This window comes from Elgaria multicarinata, chromosome 9 (assembly GCF_023053635.1).
Source record: "Elgaria multicarinata webbii isolate HBS135686 ecotype San Diego chromosome 9, rElgMul1.1.pri, whole genome shotgun sequence".
Lineage (NCBI taxonomy): Eukaryota > Metazoa > Chordata > Lepidosauria > Squamata > Anguidae > Elgaria > Elgaria multicarinata.
In genome coordinates, this window is record NC_086179.1 from 27911856 (window position 1) to 27933514 (window position 21659).

Consider the following 21659-nt stretch of genomic DNA (forward strand, 5'->3'; position numbering starts at 1 on the left):
TTGAATATCATGGCTGCTAATAGAGTTAGAATACATACATCATTTCACACACAATGCTAAACCACAGTTTAGTATGCTACAGATGAGTTGTGGTAGGCCTCAGGCCTCAGCTTGTGAGCTCCCTACTCCTCCTCTGGCATGACCATAAGGAGGAGTCCAGAAGCGTTTGCTTCTGTTTTCATTGAAATAAGCCTACTGCAAACCATAGTTTATGAAGCTGGCTTGCTTCAATAAACCATATTTAAGATTAAGCACAGTTTAGCGAAGACTTCCTCAACCTGGTGCCCTCCAGGTGTTTTGGACTACAACTCCCAGCATTCCAATCATTGACCTTGTTGGCAGGGGCTGATGGATGCAGCAGTCTGAAACATCTGGAGGGTCCTGGGCTGGGGTAGGCTGGTTAAGTGTTTGGATGATACACTAAACTGTGGTTAATCTAAATTGGAAGTGGAAATCTCCAATCTCCTCCTCATCATTGTAGCCATGCTGGAGAGGGAGAGAGACATGTGAGCCCGAAGGCTTATTGTGGCTTGCCCTCATAACACTAAAAACCATGGTAACTCTTGTTTAGCATTACGAGTGAATATGGCCATGGTGATGATTGCTGTACAATGCCCTCTCCTGAAGGAACCCTGGGAACTGTAGTTCTGTCAGTAGTTTTGGGAATCCCTAAGAAATAATTGCTCTCACGCTTTCCAAATGCCCAGAATCTCTTCAGGGAATTAATGAGAATGGAAGAAATATAAAACTAACTTTTTAGTGCAGATATTCCTTATAATTTATATTGATGAGCCAGTTTTTACACCAATGAGGTATATACGTTAAAATCAGATGAGAGGTTGAAAGAATGCAGTGGGAGTGGTGTGGTGTTTGATGTGCAAATGATCAGTACTCTGTTTGATGTGCCAAATGGGACAATTATCTGAGATTCCAGTTTATGAAGTTAATTTTCAGTTCAACTATTTCTCAGCTTTAAACATTAGCAAGTGGAAAGAAGAGTTTGAACATGTTTGGTTCTGAGGTTGGACCCAAATTTAGGCATGCACAACTGTGTGGGGGAAGCAGATTCCCTCCCTGCTCCCCCCCCCCCAGCAGCTCTTCCAGCCTGCTGAAAACGCTACACAGAAAATCAGTGGTCCCTGCTGAATGGGTTGAGCTGTGCTGTGTGTGGGGGGAGATAGGGTCCCCCAAAACCATTCAGAGGCAACTTCCACAGGGAGAGCCCTTCTGTTTATGGAAGGCAGATATGGGACCAAACCCTATGTCTCATCCCATAATTGATGTGGAGGTGTGGTGTTTGACACAGTATGCTCCCCACTACAGAGCAGTGGTTCTAAGGGCTCAAATCAGGCCTGTCTTGAGCATTCAATTAAGGGTGCTTGCAAACGTGAGCACCCCTAGTTGACGGCTTAAGAGCAGAATAGGACAAACACAGCACACCTGGCTGTGACTGCCTGGATCCTACAAACAGCTGCCACTGCCTCTGTCTCTCCTTTCCACTACCTGAAGCTGAAGAAACATGCCTTCAGGCAGGGGATGAGAAAGGGAGCAGCAGCTGCTGCAGGTGCTCCCAACACACAGCAAAGCTTCACGTTCTTGCTGGGGATGCAACTGGGACTCCAAGCTGAGCAGAAAATTTATTTATTACTTATTTATTTATTACATTTCTATACTGCCCAATAGCCAGAGCTCTCTGGGCGGTTCACAAAAATTAAAAACATTCAAAGTATAAAACAACAGTATAAAACCATAATATAAAATACAATATAAAAGCTCAACCAGATAAAAACAGCAGCAATGCAAAATTACAAATTTAACATTGTGCCTTCTATTCCCAGAAAACAGCCCTTCCTCCTCACCTCTGCAGCCATGGCCTTCTCTTGCCTGAAGGCATGTTTCGTTCACCTATGGGCAGAGGAGGCGGAGGAGACCCTGGCAAAAAACATGTACGGAAGCCAGCTGGACTGGCAATTCAGTCATACCTCATCACCAGTGATGAGATAATATCCTCCTAGTTTAGGGGCCACTGGAAAGGTTGTGTGGCATGCACAGCTCTATCCTCAGGCAAAAGAGAACAGGTGGGGTGTTTAGGAGCAACAGCCCGGAGGCTGCCAACACTGCCCCCCAGCATCTGCTGCCTGAGGTGATTGCTTTACTCTGCTTAATGACAGGGCTGGCCCTCATCTCATATACATAGTCAAATGCAAACAGTGATATGTAGCTATGGATGTATGAGAATTTCATTTTGCAAGAATGACCCATTCAAAGCTCCAAATGCAAGCATAAGCATGTGTCCAAATTAAAAACTTAATTTAGTTTTGAGTTAGACAACCCTAGCAGAAATATATGTACCTTTATAATCACATTATCATACTGATCACTCTGGCAATTTGTTTACTGATCCAAAATCTTTGGATAGGGAGCGGTATATAAATATTGTAAATAAATAAATAAACTATAGCAAGAGAGGGCTAAAGAATTTTAATTCAGTAGAAAAAAATATCTTTCCACTATTGATGATACTCCAATTTTATGCAATTTTGGTGCTTCAAAATTGCTCCAATTTTATAGCTTGTTATTTTCTCAGTCGATGCTCAGTTTTATAGGACATTCTTTTTGACACATTATTTCTACTTCTTAAAGTCATCTAATACTTTTTTGAATTGATTCACACACAGGAAGGACCTTGGGGGCAGTACAAATGTCCATATTTTGCAGTTACACTTATGACAACCTTGATAAATGAAGACAATTCTTTTTCACCACCCTGTGACTCTTATAGATGGGCAATGACCGATATGTTAACTAAATGCACCTTAAGGATAGGATATGAGAAACTGCTTAATATTGCATCAGATAGCTTGGTCTAAGTATTCGAATGGTTTTGGTCCTCACTGGGTGCCTGATACCAGGCCAGAGTATTGTCCACTTAACCCAATGCTATCCATTCTTACTGTCAATGGGTCTCCAGAAGATTTCCACATTACCTCCTACTGCCTTGTGTGCCATTTTTCTTGGTAGAAAGGCAGGATACCAATCAATAAATCAATCAATCAATCCCTGATCCTTTAACTTAGGGGTGCATAGCCTTTTAATCCCTAAGAGTCAAATGTGATGTTGGCTTGGAGTCAGGTACTACATGTGTGCACACACAAACACACACAGAGCATATGACGCGCACGCACACACACATATACACAAACCAACACCCTTTGCCACCAATGAGGAAAGGACAATCTGCATTAGGACTTCTGGGGTGAGGAAATTGGCAGCAGGGGTCAGGGGACTGCTGGGGGCCACAGTTAAGGCCTTGGGGGCTGACGTGGCCACACATTGTTCTTCCCTGTTTTAACTAGAGAGACCAAGGACTCAACCTGAGATCGCTTGCAGGCAAAGCATGCGCTCTTCCCCTGAGCTATGGTCCATTTCCATCCACGCAGCCACAGGCACACCTATCATTTCAGGATTCGATGCAGATGTTTTCCACATCCCTGCTAGCCAAATAGCACAAACCCAAGGCAATAGCAAGAATTGACACGCTCATCCTGTAGCAGTCACTTCCTTTATGGTACGATTCTCTGGCTCCCACACTTCCTCCTTCACTCAATGTCACTACACGTAACCACTCAGACCAGATGTTACAGCCAAATGAGTGTGTAAGATCAGGTGGCGCTCAGTTCCTAATTGAGTTAGAAGTGCTATAGTGCTATTCCAAGGAGTTGCCAGGTGAACCATGTTGTACCTTTTCATTTGGGGAGTCATTTTTCTTTTGGACAGTGGTGATGGGGATATCAGCAAACACAGCAAAAGTAAGAGAGAAGGAGCTGAGAAGTAGTTAAAAGGCACAATATTCTTGAAAAGGAAAACTCATTACAGCTTTGAGCAGTAGAGGGAAGATGCTGAACTCGTACCAAATATTGGGCTTTACTCAATCTTTGAGCCTTGGGGATTTGGGAGAATAAGCCTTTTAATTTTTTTGGGTCTTTGTTTTGTGGTTTGATCATTTTCATGTGCATAGTTCCAAGAGCTACATCCCCTTCACCTCAGAAAGACTGCTGGGGAAAATATTAGGACTTTTAAATGAGAGAAATAATAGTGGGCATTCAAACTTACTGAAATAGAAACCTCTTTCTCCACAGACAAATTGAAGAGCATCGACCAGCTCAGCACCACAAAGAGTCTCCGGTCCAGCAGCAGCAGACGAACTGGTTAACGTAAGCAAACACAGGCCAAAGTAGAAGAGATGAACGTAGGAGACAGTGAGCATCTTCACCTGCCAAGGAAGCAGAAAGTACTGGGTGAGAGTTTCCCCACTAGAGTTCTAAGGCTGGGCCTGGTGGGGTGGGCACTTACACATCGCCCTCCCCACTTTCTTGCCCCCAAACATCACCGAAAGCAGAGGACATGAATTTGCATGGAATCTGCATATACGGATTTATAGGTATATATGCAAATTGAGAAAGCATCACTATAATTTCAATGAAAATACATCTCAACGTAGCACAGTGACCAGGTGCTAACTCTAGATGGACAACTTCAGAGCCCTTGTTCTCACTTCTTATAATTATTTATCTTTAAATTGGACTTGGACTGGTCAGTTCTTCAAACAGAGGATGTCTTTTAATAAGGGGCCGTCCTATGACAGCTATGGCCTGCTCCGGGCAAAAACACTTTCTGTATTCCCTCCCTGCATGCTGTTTTTCTCCCACCTTTCCTTTCTTGCCTCAGTTCTGTCCTTATGTCCATGTCCTCAGGGTAGACTGCTTGAAAGGCTGACTGAAATGAAATCTAAAGCAAATTTGGGGATGTCTGTCCCCTTCCTCCACATGTGAAGAATTTCAAAGGGAAGCCAGTCTTTTGATAAGAGCATTGGCATTTCATACAAGGCTTCTACACATTTCAGGGGCCAGATCTACACCTTGTGTCAAGTCATTATGAATGTGGAATAAAAAGCAGGAAATATGAAAAACACTATGAAAGCTGTATATGGAATGTGGATTGTGCTCCAACAGTTATCAGTGCACTTCAATACCGCTGAAAAGCAGTAGTGTACACTTAATCCAAACACATTCTTTTAAGAGTGACGTCCTGTCAGTTTTGCTTTCTTCTACATGTATTTTTTTAAAATAAAAAGTCTCCATTTCTTTCCAGACTGTTTATGAACTGAATGAAGTTATCATCTATCCCTACCTAAGATTCTGCCCTTTGAGAAGTGGCATGATGGAAATATTGGTCCACGTTCCTTTATATTATGATTTTTATAGGGCTATAACATCCAATATTATTTCCTCAGTACTTTATTTATATTTAGGAAACTCTGACGACGTTTAAGTTTCTATATTATTGGCAGATGTTAATATTACATCTACAGAGAACCCAGCTAGGTTTTTTGATGTAGACTATAAAACAAAGTCAGAGATGTTAAAGGAGAGAGATGCTCCAAGTCCAAATTCATTGTACTGCAATATAATGGGCCTCCCAAAGGCAGCTGGTTGGCCACCATGTGAACAGAATGCCGGAATAGATAGGCCTTTGGCTTGGCCCAGCAGGGCTCTTCTTAAGTTCTTGAATTCTAATGAAATATTTATTTTTTAAAAGTGAATTATTTTCATACCATGTCAGTATCATTTGATTGCTTCTGATTCATCAGCGTTATATTATTTATTTTATAGTCAGTAGACCGAAGCAAAACGTTGGGATTTGGAATTCCAGTGACCATGTGTCAAGTGCATCTCCGTCTTCACTGAGCAACTGCAACTCGCCCGCACTCATTTGGAGTTGGAGGGCAAAGCACAGAGGCTGGGGCTTTTCGAAAGAGAGCGAGTGAGCGGCCTGGCTCAGACCTGGCTTGGCTGGAAACTAACCCTGCCCCTCCCCATCCCAGACTAGGACAGGGATCAAGCCAAGCAACACACCACACTGCAAAAGGTCATGTAAAGGGCTCTTCAGAGACTGAAACACTACCAGCATTCCTGAACAGTGCAGTTCCAGTTTTTTGGAGGGCCCTCTGGCTAGGACAGCTCAATGGGCCCTCTTCCTCAGTGAGTCTACCTTCTCACCACCATGATCACCAGCTCCTCTTACTCCTCCTCTTTTTTCTCAGCATTGCTATCACTTGCTTCCTTGGGAGCAAGTAGGTTGTCACATCTACCATCCCTCCTTCCTTGACACCATCACTGTTGATTGGGCTAAAGCAAGAGGCAGGTGTACAAACACATTGGTCACATTGGTCAAACGGAGGCGTAAGTCCAGGGGACTTTTGTCAATGTGTCCCTGTTGGGGTGTGGGCCCTTGGCAAGGGCCCATCCATGCCTACCTTGTTCCTGAAGTGAACTACAGTTGTCAAATTCCTGTGCGCAGTTCTTAAATAAAGGTACAGTGAAAATAGGCTAGAGTTCAATGCCTCCAAAGGTTGTGCGCCCTTTCTTTGTTATGAAGATCCTTCCTGGAAGTGTAGGGAAAAGGCAGTTGCCAAGTTCAACTCAAGGCAAGTTCTTCTGCCAATTCCCAGAGCCAGTGGAGGCTTGTGGCTCCGATGTCAGTGGGGTGATAAATCCGTTCTGGGTTTCAGTTCAAAGCAGTGATAACTCTGGAGGAGCCCTGGACTCTGCTCTACACCTTGCATAGCTCCTTTAGAACTCTGACTGGTTCTAGCTGAAACCTGGAGCAGATTCATAGGAGCCCCCAGCCCCCACTGCCCATAGCACAACTCCAGCCCCTGCGACAGAAAAAAAGATGCACCTGACTGCTCCCTTTTGCTTAACTATTAAATGCACAGGAGCCCTACACAGCCTTCTCCAATCTGATGCCCTCCAGATGTTTGGACTACAACTCTCACCAAAGGCAATGCTGTCTGGGGATGACGGGAGACACACCACACCACACCACATCTGGGGGCCCTGGGTTGGGGAAGGCTGCTGATAACTGTCGATCCTGGCAGCTCATAGGTAAACCCATGCTGCTGTGCTGTTGTCAGAGGGTTTAAATCAACAGATACAATCTTGGTTCAACTGTGAAGGGCAAGGCCAAATGGATTGGGTGTGGTCCAGCTGCCCAAGCAGCTCCAAAGCCTTGTATAAATGCTATTTAAATTAGGATTAGCAGCTGCTTTGTGCCGGAGTGGCACAAAGCAGCTGCGGCGCACTGATCTTTCCTGGACATCGGTGACAATTTAATCACATTCTTTACAGAACTTTGGAAGGCCCAGGCGGAAACTGCAAACACAAGCACCATCCAGCCACAAGAAGCACAAAAGCGCACCTCATGCCTCGTTGGATTCAAGAGCCATCAGGAGCACCTCAACACTTGCTGGGGTCAAAACCTGATTCAGAAGTTGGCCCTGCGACAGAACGGTTGCAGTGCGCAGTGCCTCTGTCCAGTGTTGCAATTGGCCAGCTACCTGCCCCTGCTTCTAGGGTAATCCATTCCATCCCCTTCCCCTGCCAAACAGACAGCTGGCATTACATGGCCATTGAACACTGGACTGGTTTGGGTGAATGTCGTTGTTCCTACAGGGCTCCCTACCCCCCACCAAATACTTTTTGTACTTCTGCAAACCTTGTGGTTTCCCCAAGCATGCCAGTATCTCCATCTTGTTTTTTCAGTAGTTGTCACAACTCAACACCGAAAAACTCTATTAATCCACCTATCTACCCATCTGTCTATAGATAGACAAGACATCACTCAGCAATCTGGGCCTCCCTCCCAACATTCTGTCACATTCTAGTGTGACCAAAATCCTGAACCCAGGTTGGGGCTACATAGATAGCCAAAAGGTTGCTTCTCAATGGCTATGTGTGTTTGTGTCACTTATTTTGAGAAATAGAGTTGTTGTTGTTGTTGTTGTTATTATTGTTATTATTATTATTATTATTATTATTATTATTATTATTATTTACATTTATATACCACCCCATAGCTGAAGCTCTCTGGGTGGTTTACAAAAGTTAAAAACAGTGAACATTAAAAAGAAATATACAAAATTTAAAACCATAAAAAGCATAAAATACAAACAAAACAGATAATATCCATTTAAAAACAACTATTCTGGGGTCAGTTTAAAAACTCAGCATATGCTGTTAAATGCCTGGGAGAAGAGAAAAGTCTTGATCTGGCGCTGAAAAGATAACAATGTTGGCGCCAGGCGAGCCTCGTCAGGGAGATCATTCCATAATTGAGGGGCCACCACTGAAAAGGCCCTCTCCCTGGTTGCCATTCTCCAAGCTTCCCTCGAGGTAGGCACCTGGAGGAGGACCACAGTTTAGCCCCTGTGGTGTCCTCAAGTGCATCCTTTTACTTTGCCATTTGTTCCTAGGAGGGAAAGTCAACCTGTTCTTGGGTATATCATTGATGGTAAGGACAAAACTACTCATTGGCAATGACCGGCCAGACTTTCACAGACAGGAACGCCACAGATGGGTTAATATACAGAGCAAAGAGGTCTCCTCTGTTCTGCATGGCACCCTCCCTTTCAGGCCCTTCCTCTATGCAAACCCTTCCAATACTACCGTTCATCTGTATGACAACTGGGGTAATTGCTAGGCAGTATCAAAGCAGAAATTGGCAACATGGAAGCTGAAATCAACACTTTCATTCATCATAATGACATTGCTACAGTGAGAACATCCATCACAGAGGCCAAAGAGATACATCAAACAGTGATTGGAGAGGAACTATTCCACCCCCCTTCACAACATGAGTCATTTCCCAACTTTGTCATGTTCAAGAAATAATCGGCAAACCCCCCCCCCAAGCAATCCTGAATGCAAGAACATGATTGAACAACACTCAAAAGGGCCCTTGATGTTTAATCTTGAAAACTCTGAAGAGTCCCTGCTTTAATAATATCATTCCCCCAACACATTAAATAATAGCTCAATGCTGTTTACAATGGAGTTAAATCACCTGCTGATTTCATGATCTTAAGAGTACAATTCAAAGAGCTGTTCTATCATAGTCTGAATTGAATGACATTGAGTATCTGTTGAAGAACACTGTGTATTTAACAGAGTGTTCTTGGATCAAATCTGGCCTTGCCTCAAATATAAACCTCATTTAATCATATTATGATTTTTGAGAATTTGTTGCAAAGCTACACTGTAAGGAAAATATCTCTAGGCCAAGAGGCAGGGTCTCAGTGTCTCCCCACTCGACCTCCTCTTTTGGCAATAGCCAAGAATGTGACACAGTGTAATTCCTGTGAGCTTTAAAAGTTTAAAAAACCCCCCACAATTATAAAACAACCGAAGACTTACAACATTTGGAATAATAATAATAATAATAATAATAATAATAATAATAATAATAATAATAATGGATTCGTACATGCCTAGGCCAAATAGACCTACGAACCTCATCTGTAAAACATACAATAGTCCCTGAAAGGTTTATTCAGGAACATGACAGAAAACACTCTTTTATATATACCTTCATAGTTCTTTTCTGTTGAGATGGGATGGTGTGAGTCATTAGAAAATACTTACAATGATTAACAATTTGGCTGCTGGTCTTTTCAACAGGTCAGGGTGTGTCCCACTTATTGTGTGTCCAAATTGAATGGAAAACAGGGGCCTTTAAAAGCATGCCCTGGCAGGTGGGCGGAGTTTATTGAAGCATCTGATTACATTTGGACTCCGTACTGTGCAAGACAGTGGCTAAACACCCCTATAATGAATGACCAGTTGTATTTTGCAGCTGGGATTTCTATGGATCTCTCTCCTTCGGGGAAGATCCGGTCTCTGCTGCGCTTGGTGAGCAGCAGTCCAAAACAGTGGCTTATAGGGAAGCCAACAGATGGCTTGCTCCATGGCTTTTACACCTTCCTTGCCCTCCCCCGACTCCTCCTACTCAAGAAGCTTTAAATCAAGCAGTGCATCCAAATGCTCGAGCGAAATTTGGGAGAACGCCGATTCATGGCCACCTCAAACTATGATACTTGTCGTTTACTGGAAATGCTTTGTAGAGACACAGCTGGGGCAATAGAAATGCCATAGACTTGAATGTGTGTGTGCGTGTGTGCGCACACACACACATACACACACATATACAAAATCTCCTAAATTGCATGATTGCCCTTCGGACTCTTAAGATCCAAGTATCAACCCATGGTATGGAAGTTTATGTGTAAGGATCCATTCTGTCAAAGACAGCGCCATAAGTAACTAGTATGGATACAATCAAATTAATTCAAAGGGAGAATTGAACAAGAAGTCGCCGAGATCCAATGTATTGCTTGTTTTTAGCAGTCCATATGGAAGGGGTCTATCAGAATCAATACAAGTGGCACAATCCAAATGCATGTTGTGGGAAGCACCCATACTACTTCTTATCTCTTCCGAAAGATGCCTTTCCCCTCCCTTAGCACTTTGGGACTAAAGTTGCCATCTTCAGTACACTCACTAGAGCTGCAATCTTATACACTACTACCAGGGTGTAAGTCCCATTGAACTCAACTTCTGAAGACACGCACATAGGATTGCACTGTAAGCCCTTCTGAATGTTAGTAGGACTCTTTTCTCAGTTAACATGCTTAGATCATTCACATCAACCTTGGGAACTTGCCTTCTATTATAAACTGGGATGGCTCAATGTGCTTCAGTGGTAGACCACTGCTAATTGGTCTCCTGCTTTGCAATGTGTATTATATTGTAGAGCTTATATTAAAAGGACTGGTTAATTTACATCTTCCTCTCTACAGTAAACTGAGTATTGGATGCTGTCCATCTTTTAGCTGTTGTAGCCTTGACCCTTCCATGGCTATTGACTTCAGCAAGATTCGTATGACACACTGTTTTCTTCTACTGTAAAATTCTGTTACAAAAATCCCCCCACTGGTCTTAAAATAAAATGGATAAAATCTATTTAGGCAGGGTAATTTAAAAACAACAACACAAAACTAAGCTAAGTTGGCCTCGGCAGCAACAGAGACTGTGTCAGCTGCACACAACTCTGCCTACAAATGGAAACAAAGCAAAACAAAACTTGGTTCTTGAAGGATATAATTTTGCTGAGAATGGAAACTTGAGTGAAGGCCAGCTGACAGACACAGAGGTCAGTGCTTCTACTGAAGCCAAATCTACCTAAAAAGAGTTTATGTTTCTCAAGGAGCAATGCATAGTAATAGACGGTTTTTAAAGAATGCTTATCAAACTTTGCTTGACAAAAGCCTCCTTACAAAAAGCAAATTAAACTGGACCAGAAGACATTTCTACTTTCCTGAATGCACAGTTGCTTAAACTTAACATGAATCTGCATGGCCAGCAAGAGCTGTAGATGGATTCTATCTTAGAAAAGGAAAAACAAGCTTCGTTTTGACTTTAACAGGAAAGCATAAAAAAGAAGAAGCAATTTACAACAGTGCCAGAAAACAGCTGTCATGAAAGCTGCCTTCTATGTTAATTCTGCACTTATAGTAATCTTAGAGAATTGGACCAGCTACCTGATGTTTAATGGCTAGCACAATGTCAACATTTGCACCTGCAGAGAAATGCAAAACTCCTGGTTCCATGCTCAACAGTATTAGCTACAGAAAATGATGTCAGTGGAAATTTCAGATATGACAGAGCCAGGATTTTTGCAAAAAAAAAAAAAAGTTTCCCCAACCCAAGTTTAATTCTTAAGTACCTGCAATAGATTTACCTTTACAGTTACTTAGCTCTGTTCAGAGCCTCCACACAAGCAATCATTCCTCAGCTCTGCTAAAACTGTCTGTTCAGCAGTTCATAAATAAATTCCCAGTACAGAAATAATGTCACCAAAAAGTGCCTCACAGACGTCTAGCCAGAATCAGATCACACACACAGTAACATTATTATTACTATTTTTTTTATATAAAAAAGAAATCAAATAGGAAGAAAGATTTACCTTCAAGAAATCACAAAAGCAGCACTTAAATAATTGTGTTGAAAGCCTGTTGATTTTTCCCATTGCTTCTTAAGTGCAAACTCTGGAAATGAATTGGTTAGCAGAAATAATGAGGGGGGATGGGGGAGGGAAAAAAAGAAAAAGAAAGAAATCCAGAGAGGTGAGATGTTGAGAGCAATTTCACATTTCAATATTGAAGACTTTTTATTCCATTGCGCACGCTCGATCTGCTCTGATTTTAGCAGTGACAGTGAGATTTAGCAAACAGAAGAGGGATTTAGAGAAAATCCTCACATTTATCTACATTACAGACACTGTAGACAGGAAACAGCTGGGGGAACATTTGCCTTCTCTCTCTCTCTCTCGTTCTCTCTCTCTCTCCCTCTTCTGGCAAAGTTACTGAGTAAGGACTTTTTTGGGCACGGTGACAAATAACATCATACCTTTGCATTTTGAAACTGGAGCACTAAAGCATTTTTTTTTATTCTTTAAATTCCCCTCCCTTTTTAAAAGAACGTACATTAGTGAAGGGAAGCAGGGGGTGGGGTGGAAACACCGTGGTTTAAGAAGTCAAGGAAGCTGAAGCTGCAATGGGAAATGAAACATACGAATCATCACGTTTGAGCCGGCTGCAATGCACACACAGAGATCAGCCCGTGCACCTTCGCGTCCTACAATCCGAGAACCCGCTGGGCTTTGTCTGCATGTTGAGCCATCATCAAAACCTGAACCTTGCCAATGTTAACCCTGAAACGGCGATTTGCAATCTATAGTGGAGGCTTGACGGGGAACAGCTTCACAGTTCTTAAACTGCATGCAGTCGCTTTGTATCCTTCCCAAGACCACATGGGCTGGTACGATTTCAAAACAGAAAAGGAAAGGAAAGGAAAGGAAAAAAGCTCTTCTGTCGTTTCAATTGTAGCAGCTTACTTAGGAAGACTGGAAACTGCCATATACTGAGTCAGACCATAGGTGCATCTAGCCCGGTATTGTTGACACTGACTGGCAGCTTCTCCCCAGGGTTTCAGGAAGGAATTCTTCCAACCCTATCTGGAGAAGCCAGGAATCGAACCTGGGACTTTCTGCGTACAAAGCATGCACTCTTTCAAGCTGTGCTACAGCCCTTCTGCTGGCTTTTCTGCTTCATGAGATTTTGCTTAGCATGCAGAAGGTCCCGCATCTCCACTTAAAAGAATCAGGTAGCAGACATGATGAGAAAGATGTCTGTACCTGAGGCTCTGAGGAACCTCTGTCAGTCAGCCTAGACAATACCGGGCACATAGTCTGGTATAAAGCAGCTTCTCTGCATCCCCTAAAACCTTGGCCTGATCCAGTACTTGTAATGGCAACAGGAACGGGAAGGGGAAGTGTTCTGTGGCATGGAGAGAAACACGACCATGTGCCCATGTCCTCGGGTCAAGCTGAAGTTAAAAGCACAGGGGCAAGAGCCTGGAAAAAAAGTTGACATCCTTAGTAGGTCAATCATTAAGGTTGGCCTTACATTACATGGCATCTGACAGAAGGCCCACATGCCTTCTACTTCTCAGCTCCCCTCCCCACAAATATGTGAACTCTGATCCAGAACACATGGTGGCCAGCGATACTTTCTCTTAGCTTATGATGTCATTCAGATCCATCAGCTGTGTTAGGGGCTTGCCACATGCTCCAAGGCAGCTGTTTTTAGATATCATGTAGATTTGACTTTGAGGTCTTCATTGCTGAGAATATAAAGATGTAGTGTTATAGGCACCATCTATATGAGCTACACTTTTGTTTTGGGACCTATGCTTGGGAAAGGCCATCGTGCTGGAGAGGGAACACGCTTTTCTTTTTCTTCCCCTGTGCAAAGCTCTGAACTCATCACATTTTTGTGTTTTTTACTTGTCTGAAGCTTTCTTACCTTTTTTCAGATGGGGAACTGAGACTAAACCCATGGTTTTCCCAAAGCTATCTGCATGGCAGGCCCTACTATTAGGCAGAGTGGGGCAGCTGTTTCTGGTGGCAGATTCTAGGGGGTGTGGAGTTGTGGCAAGATGGTGGAAAGACAGAGATGTGTGAGCCATGTGACCTGTCTGGCACCCCCTAAGCTAGCCTGCTGCCTTCAAGTGCAGTGGAGGACACTGTCCCATTGTCAGTGTGAAGTAAGTTTCAGCTGCCAATCCAGTTGGTTGCTATGTATGGAATGGGGGAGACAACACTCTGTCCTTCTTCTCAGCAGAAAAATAACTTGGGCCAGCCCTGATCTATTAAGTCTATCATTGATGTAGGAACTAAAGCCACATTTCTAAGGTTCTCATGTTATGTAAAGCATTCAAACATAAACAGGCAAGAATTTTGGTGCTCAGCTAATGTTTCCAGGAAGCTCACAAGCGGATGGTGATAGCTGGTGCTGCTTCTTACCTATAAAATGCTAAAGAGGTTGCCAGGTTGACTGGGAATGCTGGGAGCTGCAGTCCAACACCTGGAGGTCAACAGGATATGGAAAGCTGATTTAGGGCACAATCCTATGCCTGTTTAGACAGAAAAAAGTTTTACTGCGGCATGCTGGGATTTGTAGGATTTTTTTCTGTCTAAACAGGCATAGGACAGCACCCTTAGGATATTGGAGTCAGACCAGGAAGACCACATTTGGGACCCTCATTTGGCCACAAAGCTCATTGGCTAGCCTTGGGCTAGTCACTCTCTCTCAGCCTTATCTACTTATCCTGAGGATATAATTATTTATATGGGGCAGGCTTGGAATCAGCATATATCGCTTCCTTGAGCAGTGGCTGGAGCCCTGGCAGTGACACCTGCCCAAGACCCCCTTTACTGTTGTTTGTAGGCAGCTGTGTCTAGGAGCTGCCATTTTAATTTTCCACAGTGTCTCCAATGTGGTATTGGCCTAGGAATTTGTCAGAAATCAAAATGCCGACTGCCAGGCAGATGCAACCATTTGAATACCTGCTGCCACCAGAAATGAGCCCACCAAAGTTTGCCCACATAGGAGGGGATCCACTAAAGCATCCTTTGAAGAGGGCTCTCTCAGACCTTGGGCCAATCTTGGTCTGGTGAAGTGGAGGCGGGGGGGGGGGGGGAGAGAGAGAAGGAATGGTAATGCTACACACTATATTTCCATTACTTCTTGGCAACTTTATATAAAAAAAAATGCAATCAGAGCATCAAATCTGTATCATCTCCCAAATGCTATAGTTATTCAGTTTGGTTGTTGGTAGTGATGCCAACTTTTTAAATGGCCATCGTTGCTGTGTGCCTTTTGAAGAAGCTTGATATGCAGACATATGCAGGTGAGAATGTTGATCTCCATCCTGGGTAAAGCAGCTGATTTTTCCAGGTCCAGCTGCTAGGAAAGGCACATAAACAGGCCAGACTGTTGCCCTTACTCTGGGGTTGGCCAGATCATATGTTTATCAACATTCGGAATCTTGGAGGCTGCAATCCAATAGGCAATCCTATAGTCACTTACCTGAATTTAATGGGGCTTACTTCTGTGTAAGTAAGTACAATAGGATTGCAATGTAGACTAACTTTATTTTAATCTTGCAGTCACGATGGGTAAAATCCAACATAAGTCCTACTTAGAGTAGACCCACTGAAATCAATGGTACTTAAATTAGTCATGGCTAACTTAACAAAGGTCCGCATAGTTAAAGCAATGGTATTCCCTGTAGTAACCTATGGCTGCGAGAGCAGGACCATAAGGAAAGCTGAGCGAAGGAAGATAGATGCTTTTGAACTGTGGTGTTGGAGGAAAACGCTGAGAGTGCCTTGGACTGCAAGAAGATCAAACCAGTCCATATTCCAGGAAATAAAGCCAGACTGCTCACTTGAGGGAATGGTATTAAAGGCAAAACTGAAGTACTTTGGACACATAATGAGAAGACAGGATACCCTGGAGAAGATGCGGATGCTAGGGAAAGTGGAAGGCAAAAGGAAGAGGGGCTGACCAAGGGCAAGATGGATGGATGATATTCTGGAGGTGACAGACTTGACCTTGGGGGAGCTGGGGGTGGCGACGGCCGACAGAAAGCTCTGGCGTGGACTGGTCCATGAAGTCACAAAGAGTCGGAAGCGACTGAACGAATAAACAACAAAACACAACTCTATGTAGGACTTATGCTGGATTGCACCCAAAGTTATTGATTACAATACGTCTTGTTTCCTGGAACACTACCACTTTGTTGGGTACATTTTTTAATGATTATTTTTAGGACCCAAGGTTTCTTTTTAATGGGATTAACCAACTTTGAATATGGAGAAGAATAGATGTGTACAGATTGGCCAAGTGAAATGGAGGACAGGGCTGCTGCAGTTGTAACGTAGAAGAGGAACTTCAGCCAGTTTAGCTTGTCTCAGTAACACCTGCTGAAACAGTGGCTTCTGCACAAATATTGAAGGTGCAGGGCCTTGCCCTCCTTGGCAACTCGCCACCCAAGATACGTACAAAGAGGACAAATTACCTACCACCAAGTCTCTGCTGCTGCAACCTCATCATTTAATAAATACACTTTCTTCATTTTAAGTCCAAAGCTTATCTAAGGGTCAACCGATATACTAGGAATGGGGGAGGAAATGGATTCAGTTCCTATTTCAATGCAAATTTATCCACTGTCACACTTTAGAACCAATGTGCAAACTGAAAGTAAGTTGTCCATCAAAATGCACCCTTCTCTGAAATTTGCACACAGAAAAAACTCTCTCCCCATCACCCTAAACTTCTCTAAGGACAGTTTGTGTGTGGGAATTGTCAGGAAAATGGTACAGAAGGAAAGGGTTAAGACTCCCTCAGAACCAGGGACCCAGTCCAATGGCCACTCCCACATAGCAGCTTTTAACTGAAGAAAGAAAGCCAGTGTGGTGAAGTGTTTAGAGTGTTGGACTGGGATTGGGGAGATCTGGGTTCTAGTCACCACTCAACCATGAAGCTGACAACCTGATGTTGGGCCAGTTACTGACTCTCCACCTAACTTACCTCACATGGTTGTTGTAACGATAGAATGGAGAGGAAGAGGGCCATGAAAGCTGCCTTGGGTTCCTTGCAAAAAGGAAAAGGCAAGATATAAATGTAATAAATTAATTAATTTAACAAGTGGGGCCAATATATGCTCCTGTTGGAGTGCTCCTGTTAGGGGTTGCAGCCAGCCATGGCCTCTTCCAAGATACTCCATTCCACACACACCCTTCCCACTGGTTTTCCTTTCTCTCTCCCCACTCCCGATCTCCTATGGACCTAAGCCAGGGGTGCTTAATAATAGGCCAGGAGGGCATCTGCATCAGTTCTAACCTTCCTTATCACAATGCTGCAGCAGCAGCAGATGAAGCCATCTCTGCCAGAATGATCCCTTCAAGATATACAGACCTTCTCAGGACCGCCTCCCAGCCAAGTGAGGAAAAGACCATACATTTACAGAGGACTCTATGCTATTGCCTGTTTACGTATTTCCAGAGTGGTGGCAGCAGGATTTGGCAAGATTGTCTACTTTTTATCTTATCAGGGTCTAAAAGGATCTTGTGTGAGATTTGATAAGAAAGTTATTTACTCATGTTCGAAGGTCTAGGCATTTCCTAGAAATCACTGTCAGTAAAAGGTGGAGAAAGGATGACATGGCAGAGAAGAAGAGAGGTAAAGTAGTCCCTTGTCTGCATCTCACAGATAAAATCATATTTCTGCTTATCATGTAGGCCAGACATATCACTTTGCTCCATGGGACAGATTCCTAAGAACTGCTTGAAATATGACCTTCTGGTTTTATTACTAGTAAGATATATTGGCCAAAACATAAGAAAGTGCCTTAAAACAAGTCTGGCAACTTGTCCAATTAGCTGTCTACCAGGGGTGGGTAATACGTAACCCCCTGCCGTGCCACCGAATTTGGCCTCGGTGAAAATAAAAAGTTCTTCTAGTGCCTCGGCATGGTAAAAGGTTCAAATGTAGCTTGTCCCGAAGAGCTAAAAAGGTCAAATTTAGCTACCGGGTGCTAAAAGGGTACAAATTTATCTCAAGAACAGTATGAATAAAGTGAATGGTACAAAAAGGCAGAGCTGTGCACAAATAGCCTCTCAAGATTCTCCATCCTATTTGAGGGCAGAGAAACTGGTGAGACAATTTCACCAAATTTCTCCAGGGGGAGGAGAAATTCTCCAGCAGTTTCTCACAAGTAGGGCTCATCACTGACAGGGGTTGTAGCATAGCTTTACTTTTCCTTTCCTAAGGGTTTTGCCGGATGGAGGAGGGGGAAGAAAGCCGCAACAGCAGTAATCTGTAGTCTGGCCCCCATTTTACATTCTCCACAATGTCCCACACTTAGCAGGTATGCTTGTTCTGGAGCATTGTGGGGGAGGAGAGGGAAGGTGGCCACTATATAAAATTAACTGAAAACTACAAGCAGCCTGAGAGATTATTTAAATAATATTAATACTAATACTAATACTACTACTAATAATAATTTCTTACCCGCCTCTCCATTTGGATCGTGGCAGGGAACAACAATAAGTACAAAATACATAAAACTGAATTAAAAACATAGTATACATTATTAAAAACATCCTAAAAAATCCTAAAATTCCACTGAATAGGCCTGCCAGAATAGATCAGTCTTTATAGCTTTCTTAAATGCTAAAAGACTGTTAAGTTGATGAGTCTCCTCCAGCAGGCCATTCCACAGTCTGGGAGCAGCAGAAGGGAAAGTTCTCTGGGTAATGCCTGTCAGCCTAATCTTGGCTGGCTGAAGGAAATTCTTCCCGGAGGACCTGAGTGTGCAGGGTGGATTGTACAGGAGAAGGCGATCCCACAGGTACCCTGGACCCAAATTATGTAGGGCTTTAAAAGTAATAACCAACACTTTATACTTTGCCTGGAAACTAATTGGCAGGCAATGAAGGGCAGGGAACCTGTGCACTCTCCTCAGCTGCCTCATAAGTGAGGTAAGCATGAGAACCCTGGACCAAATCCCTGAGAATTTCTCCAAAAGATCTTCTCCTTTGATTTTCTTTTCGGAAGCAATTTCTATTCCATCAAATTGAATAAGAACAGAATCCTCCACTAAAACTTGGTGCGTGGCCAAATGAGGGTTCTGCTTGTTCAAGAAGGTGTGAGATGACGTGTGAGGGTGGCTGCAAGGACTGTGTGGAAGTGTGGGACAGGATAATGCACAACTGCATGCCTTTTTATGGTGCTATGAAACTGACAGGCTACACCTCCAGGTAATGACCTGGTAAGCTGTCCTGATCCTTTTCTCTTAATGTGTCTTGGGCCTAATCTACACGAAGCAGGATATTGCACTATGAAAGCAGTATATAAGGCAGGCACTCCACCAAGCAGGATACAGTACTAAAAGAGCGGTATGAAAGCGGAATATGGCATGTGTCAGTGGGCCCCAACAGTTGTCAGTGCACTTCAATACCGCTATAAAGCAGTAGTATGGCTCCAGCCTCTTATATACTGCTTTCATACCGCTTTCATAGTGGAATATCCTGCTTGGTGTAGATGAGCCCTGGGTCTGCTCCGGCAGGGCTCCGCTTGTGTTCTTATGCACTGTTTTCTGCCATTGACATTTATTCTCATGCCTGCTTGCAAGTTTCCATTCAATCTCCTCCTACACTTCTTTTTTTGGATTCTCTCTTTCACTCTCTCCTTTGGCTTCCTTGGAGATGTTATCTGAGTAAACAGCTGAAAGTAAATTATTTGGAAACAAATTTCAGCTCACCCCATAAGACCTTGTTGATGCTTGCTGTTGATGCTTAGAGAAACCTCTTTCAACCACAGTCCTTTCCCTAATTGCTTTTCTTTAGGGACTGACATCTTAGTTCATGAACTAGTGTTCCCCCCGGGGGGGGGGCATCATATATATGGCTGCTTTGCTCTTTGTTTTCTACAAGTGTAAATGTATTTTGGCTTGCCTGCATTTTACATTGGGGAGCATTTGACATAATAAGTGAAGGCCAAAATTATGAGAAAATTTGTGAGCCCTCTGGTGGCCACAACATCTATATCCTTATAGGTAGCATGCCATGTTACAAGTGGCCCTGCAGGAAAAAAAATAAAAACGTTGCGTTGTATCCTCATCTGGTAACAGGAGTGTTCTTCTTTAGGGTTCCAGCCAACCATTCCCTCTAAACAATCAATTGGCAGGAGCATCTCCCCTCTGAGGAAAGGTTACAACAGCCTGGATTGTTTAGCTTTGAAAAAAGGAGGCTAAGGGTTGATGTGATTGAGGTATACAAAATTATGCAAGGTGTGAAGAATGTGGATAGAGGGACATTTCTCTCCCTCTCAAAGTACTAGAACCCAGGGTCATCCCATGAAGCTGATCGGTGGGAGATTCGGGACAGATAAAAGGAAGGACTTCTTCACACAGTGCAGAGTTAAACTATGGAATTCGCTACCACAAGATGGCCACCAATTTGGATGGCTTTAAAAGGGAGTTGGATAAATTCCTGGAGGAGAAGGCTTCTGTTTTTGTTTTTCAACTGTCACTCAACCTTCTTTGGCTACTGAGCATGCTTTGTCCTCATTGGCTCTGTTTTGAAGGGTGTGTGTGTAGCCTCCATAACTTTTTTAAAAAAGTATTGTACTTCTGAAACCTCAGGGTTCCCCTGAAATTGCTGCCACCTCCCTATTTTTTCTCAGTAGCCCTGCTTTCGTACCAGTCCTGTTGGCACTTACCACCAAATCCTGGGCCGTGTGGGAGGGTCCCAGCATGCAGCAGCAACATCCCCCCTGGAAATCCAAGGACTCTTCAAGGACTCTTCCCATGTGATCCAAGGCATCTGACAATATTTTGATGGGGTGTGGGTGAGCCATGGGGTAGCAACTCTTCTAATGTGAATGCAATGCCATTTAGGGTGACCATATGAAAAGGAGGACAGGGCTCCTGTATCTTTAACAGTTCTATTGAAAAGGAAATTTCAGCAGGTGTCATTTGTATATATGGGGAACCTGGTGAAATTCACTCTTCATCACAACAGCTAAAGCTGCAGGAGCCCTGCCCTCTTTTAAATCTGGTCACTCTAGTAGAGCTCCTGCAGCTTTAACTGTTGTGATGAAGAGGGGATTTCCCCAGGTTCTCCATATATACAAATGACACCTGCTGAAATTCCCTTTTCTATGCAACTGTTTAAGATACAGGAGCCCTGTCCTCCTTTAAGATACAGGTCACCCTATGCAATGCAGGAAGGGGCATTAAGATTTGTCCTGTATACTACAGTGGCAGCTGGTGCCCATTGGGGTTGGTGGGGCAAGTGGAGGACAGTAGAAGATCATGCGTGGCACCCATCAATTGCACATTGGGGCAAAGGTACCTGTTTGTTGGGGGACTGCTCTGCTACCATGGGTGGGACACAGACAATGCCCCATTCGCTCCAAAATATACAGCCACCTCTGGTATACTACAAAGAGTGATAGGATCAAATTCTGGACTCCACCACTTCAGACTATCTGGTGGCTCGCCCTGCATGCCTACCAGGGTCAAATAAGTCATGGGAGTCTGGCAGCAGTGCATAGGATGGGGGGCGGGTGGGTTCGCTCTGCCCTAGCCATGGAGCACATTCAGTTCTCAATGGGTTGTATTTTTGGGAGTCCCCCCACCATAGCTTTCCCCCTGAGGAAGTGTTGTCCTTCTGCAAATCTAGGGGTTTCCCTAAACTGCTGTTTGCTTCCGCTTTTGTGTGTAGGTGGTGCAGTTTGGGCTACATAAACTCCGGCACTCACGCCTGAACATGGGAAACAGAGAGAATGACAACTGGGATGTGAACAGAACTGCACTGGGTGAATTTGCAATTTATAAGAACCAGCTGCC

The 21659-nt window shown here is 43.6% G+C and overlaps 1 protein-coding gene across 6 annotated transcripts in view; it reads right to left on the minus strand.

Moving 5' to 3' along the window:
- IGF1 (insulin like growth factor 1) overlaps positions 1-12111 on the minus strand; it is a 95030-nt gene extending 82919 nt beyond the window's left edge. Inside the window, exons 1-2 of one of the 6 annotated variants that reach the window (XM_063133374.1) lie at positions 11863-12111; positions 4114-4273 (exon numbers count right to left, since the gene is read on the minus strand). In XM_063133374.1, the coding sequence (XP_062989444.1) occupies positions 4114-4273; positions 11863-11925 (223 nt within the window). In that variant the 5' untranslated portion in view covers positions 11926-12111. Of the gene's footprint in view, positions 1-4113; positions 4274-9426; positions 9678-11622; positions 11696-11862 lie in introns of those variants that run through there. The other 5 variants (XM_063133377.1, XM_063133378.1, XM_063133376.1 and 2 more) reach the window with 5 other exon arrangements.
- Positions 12112-21659: the final 9548 nt, after the last annotated feature.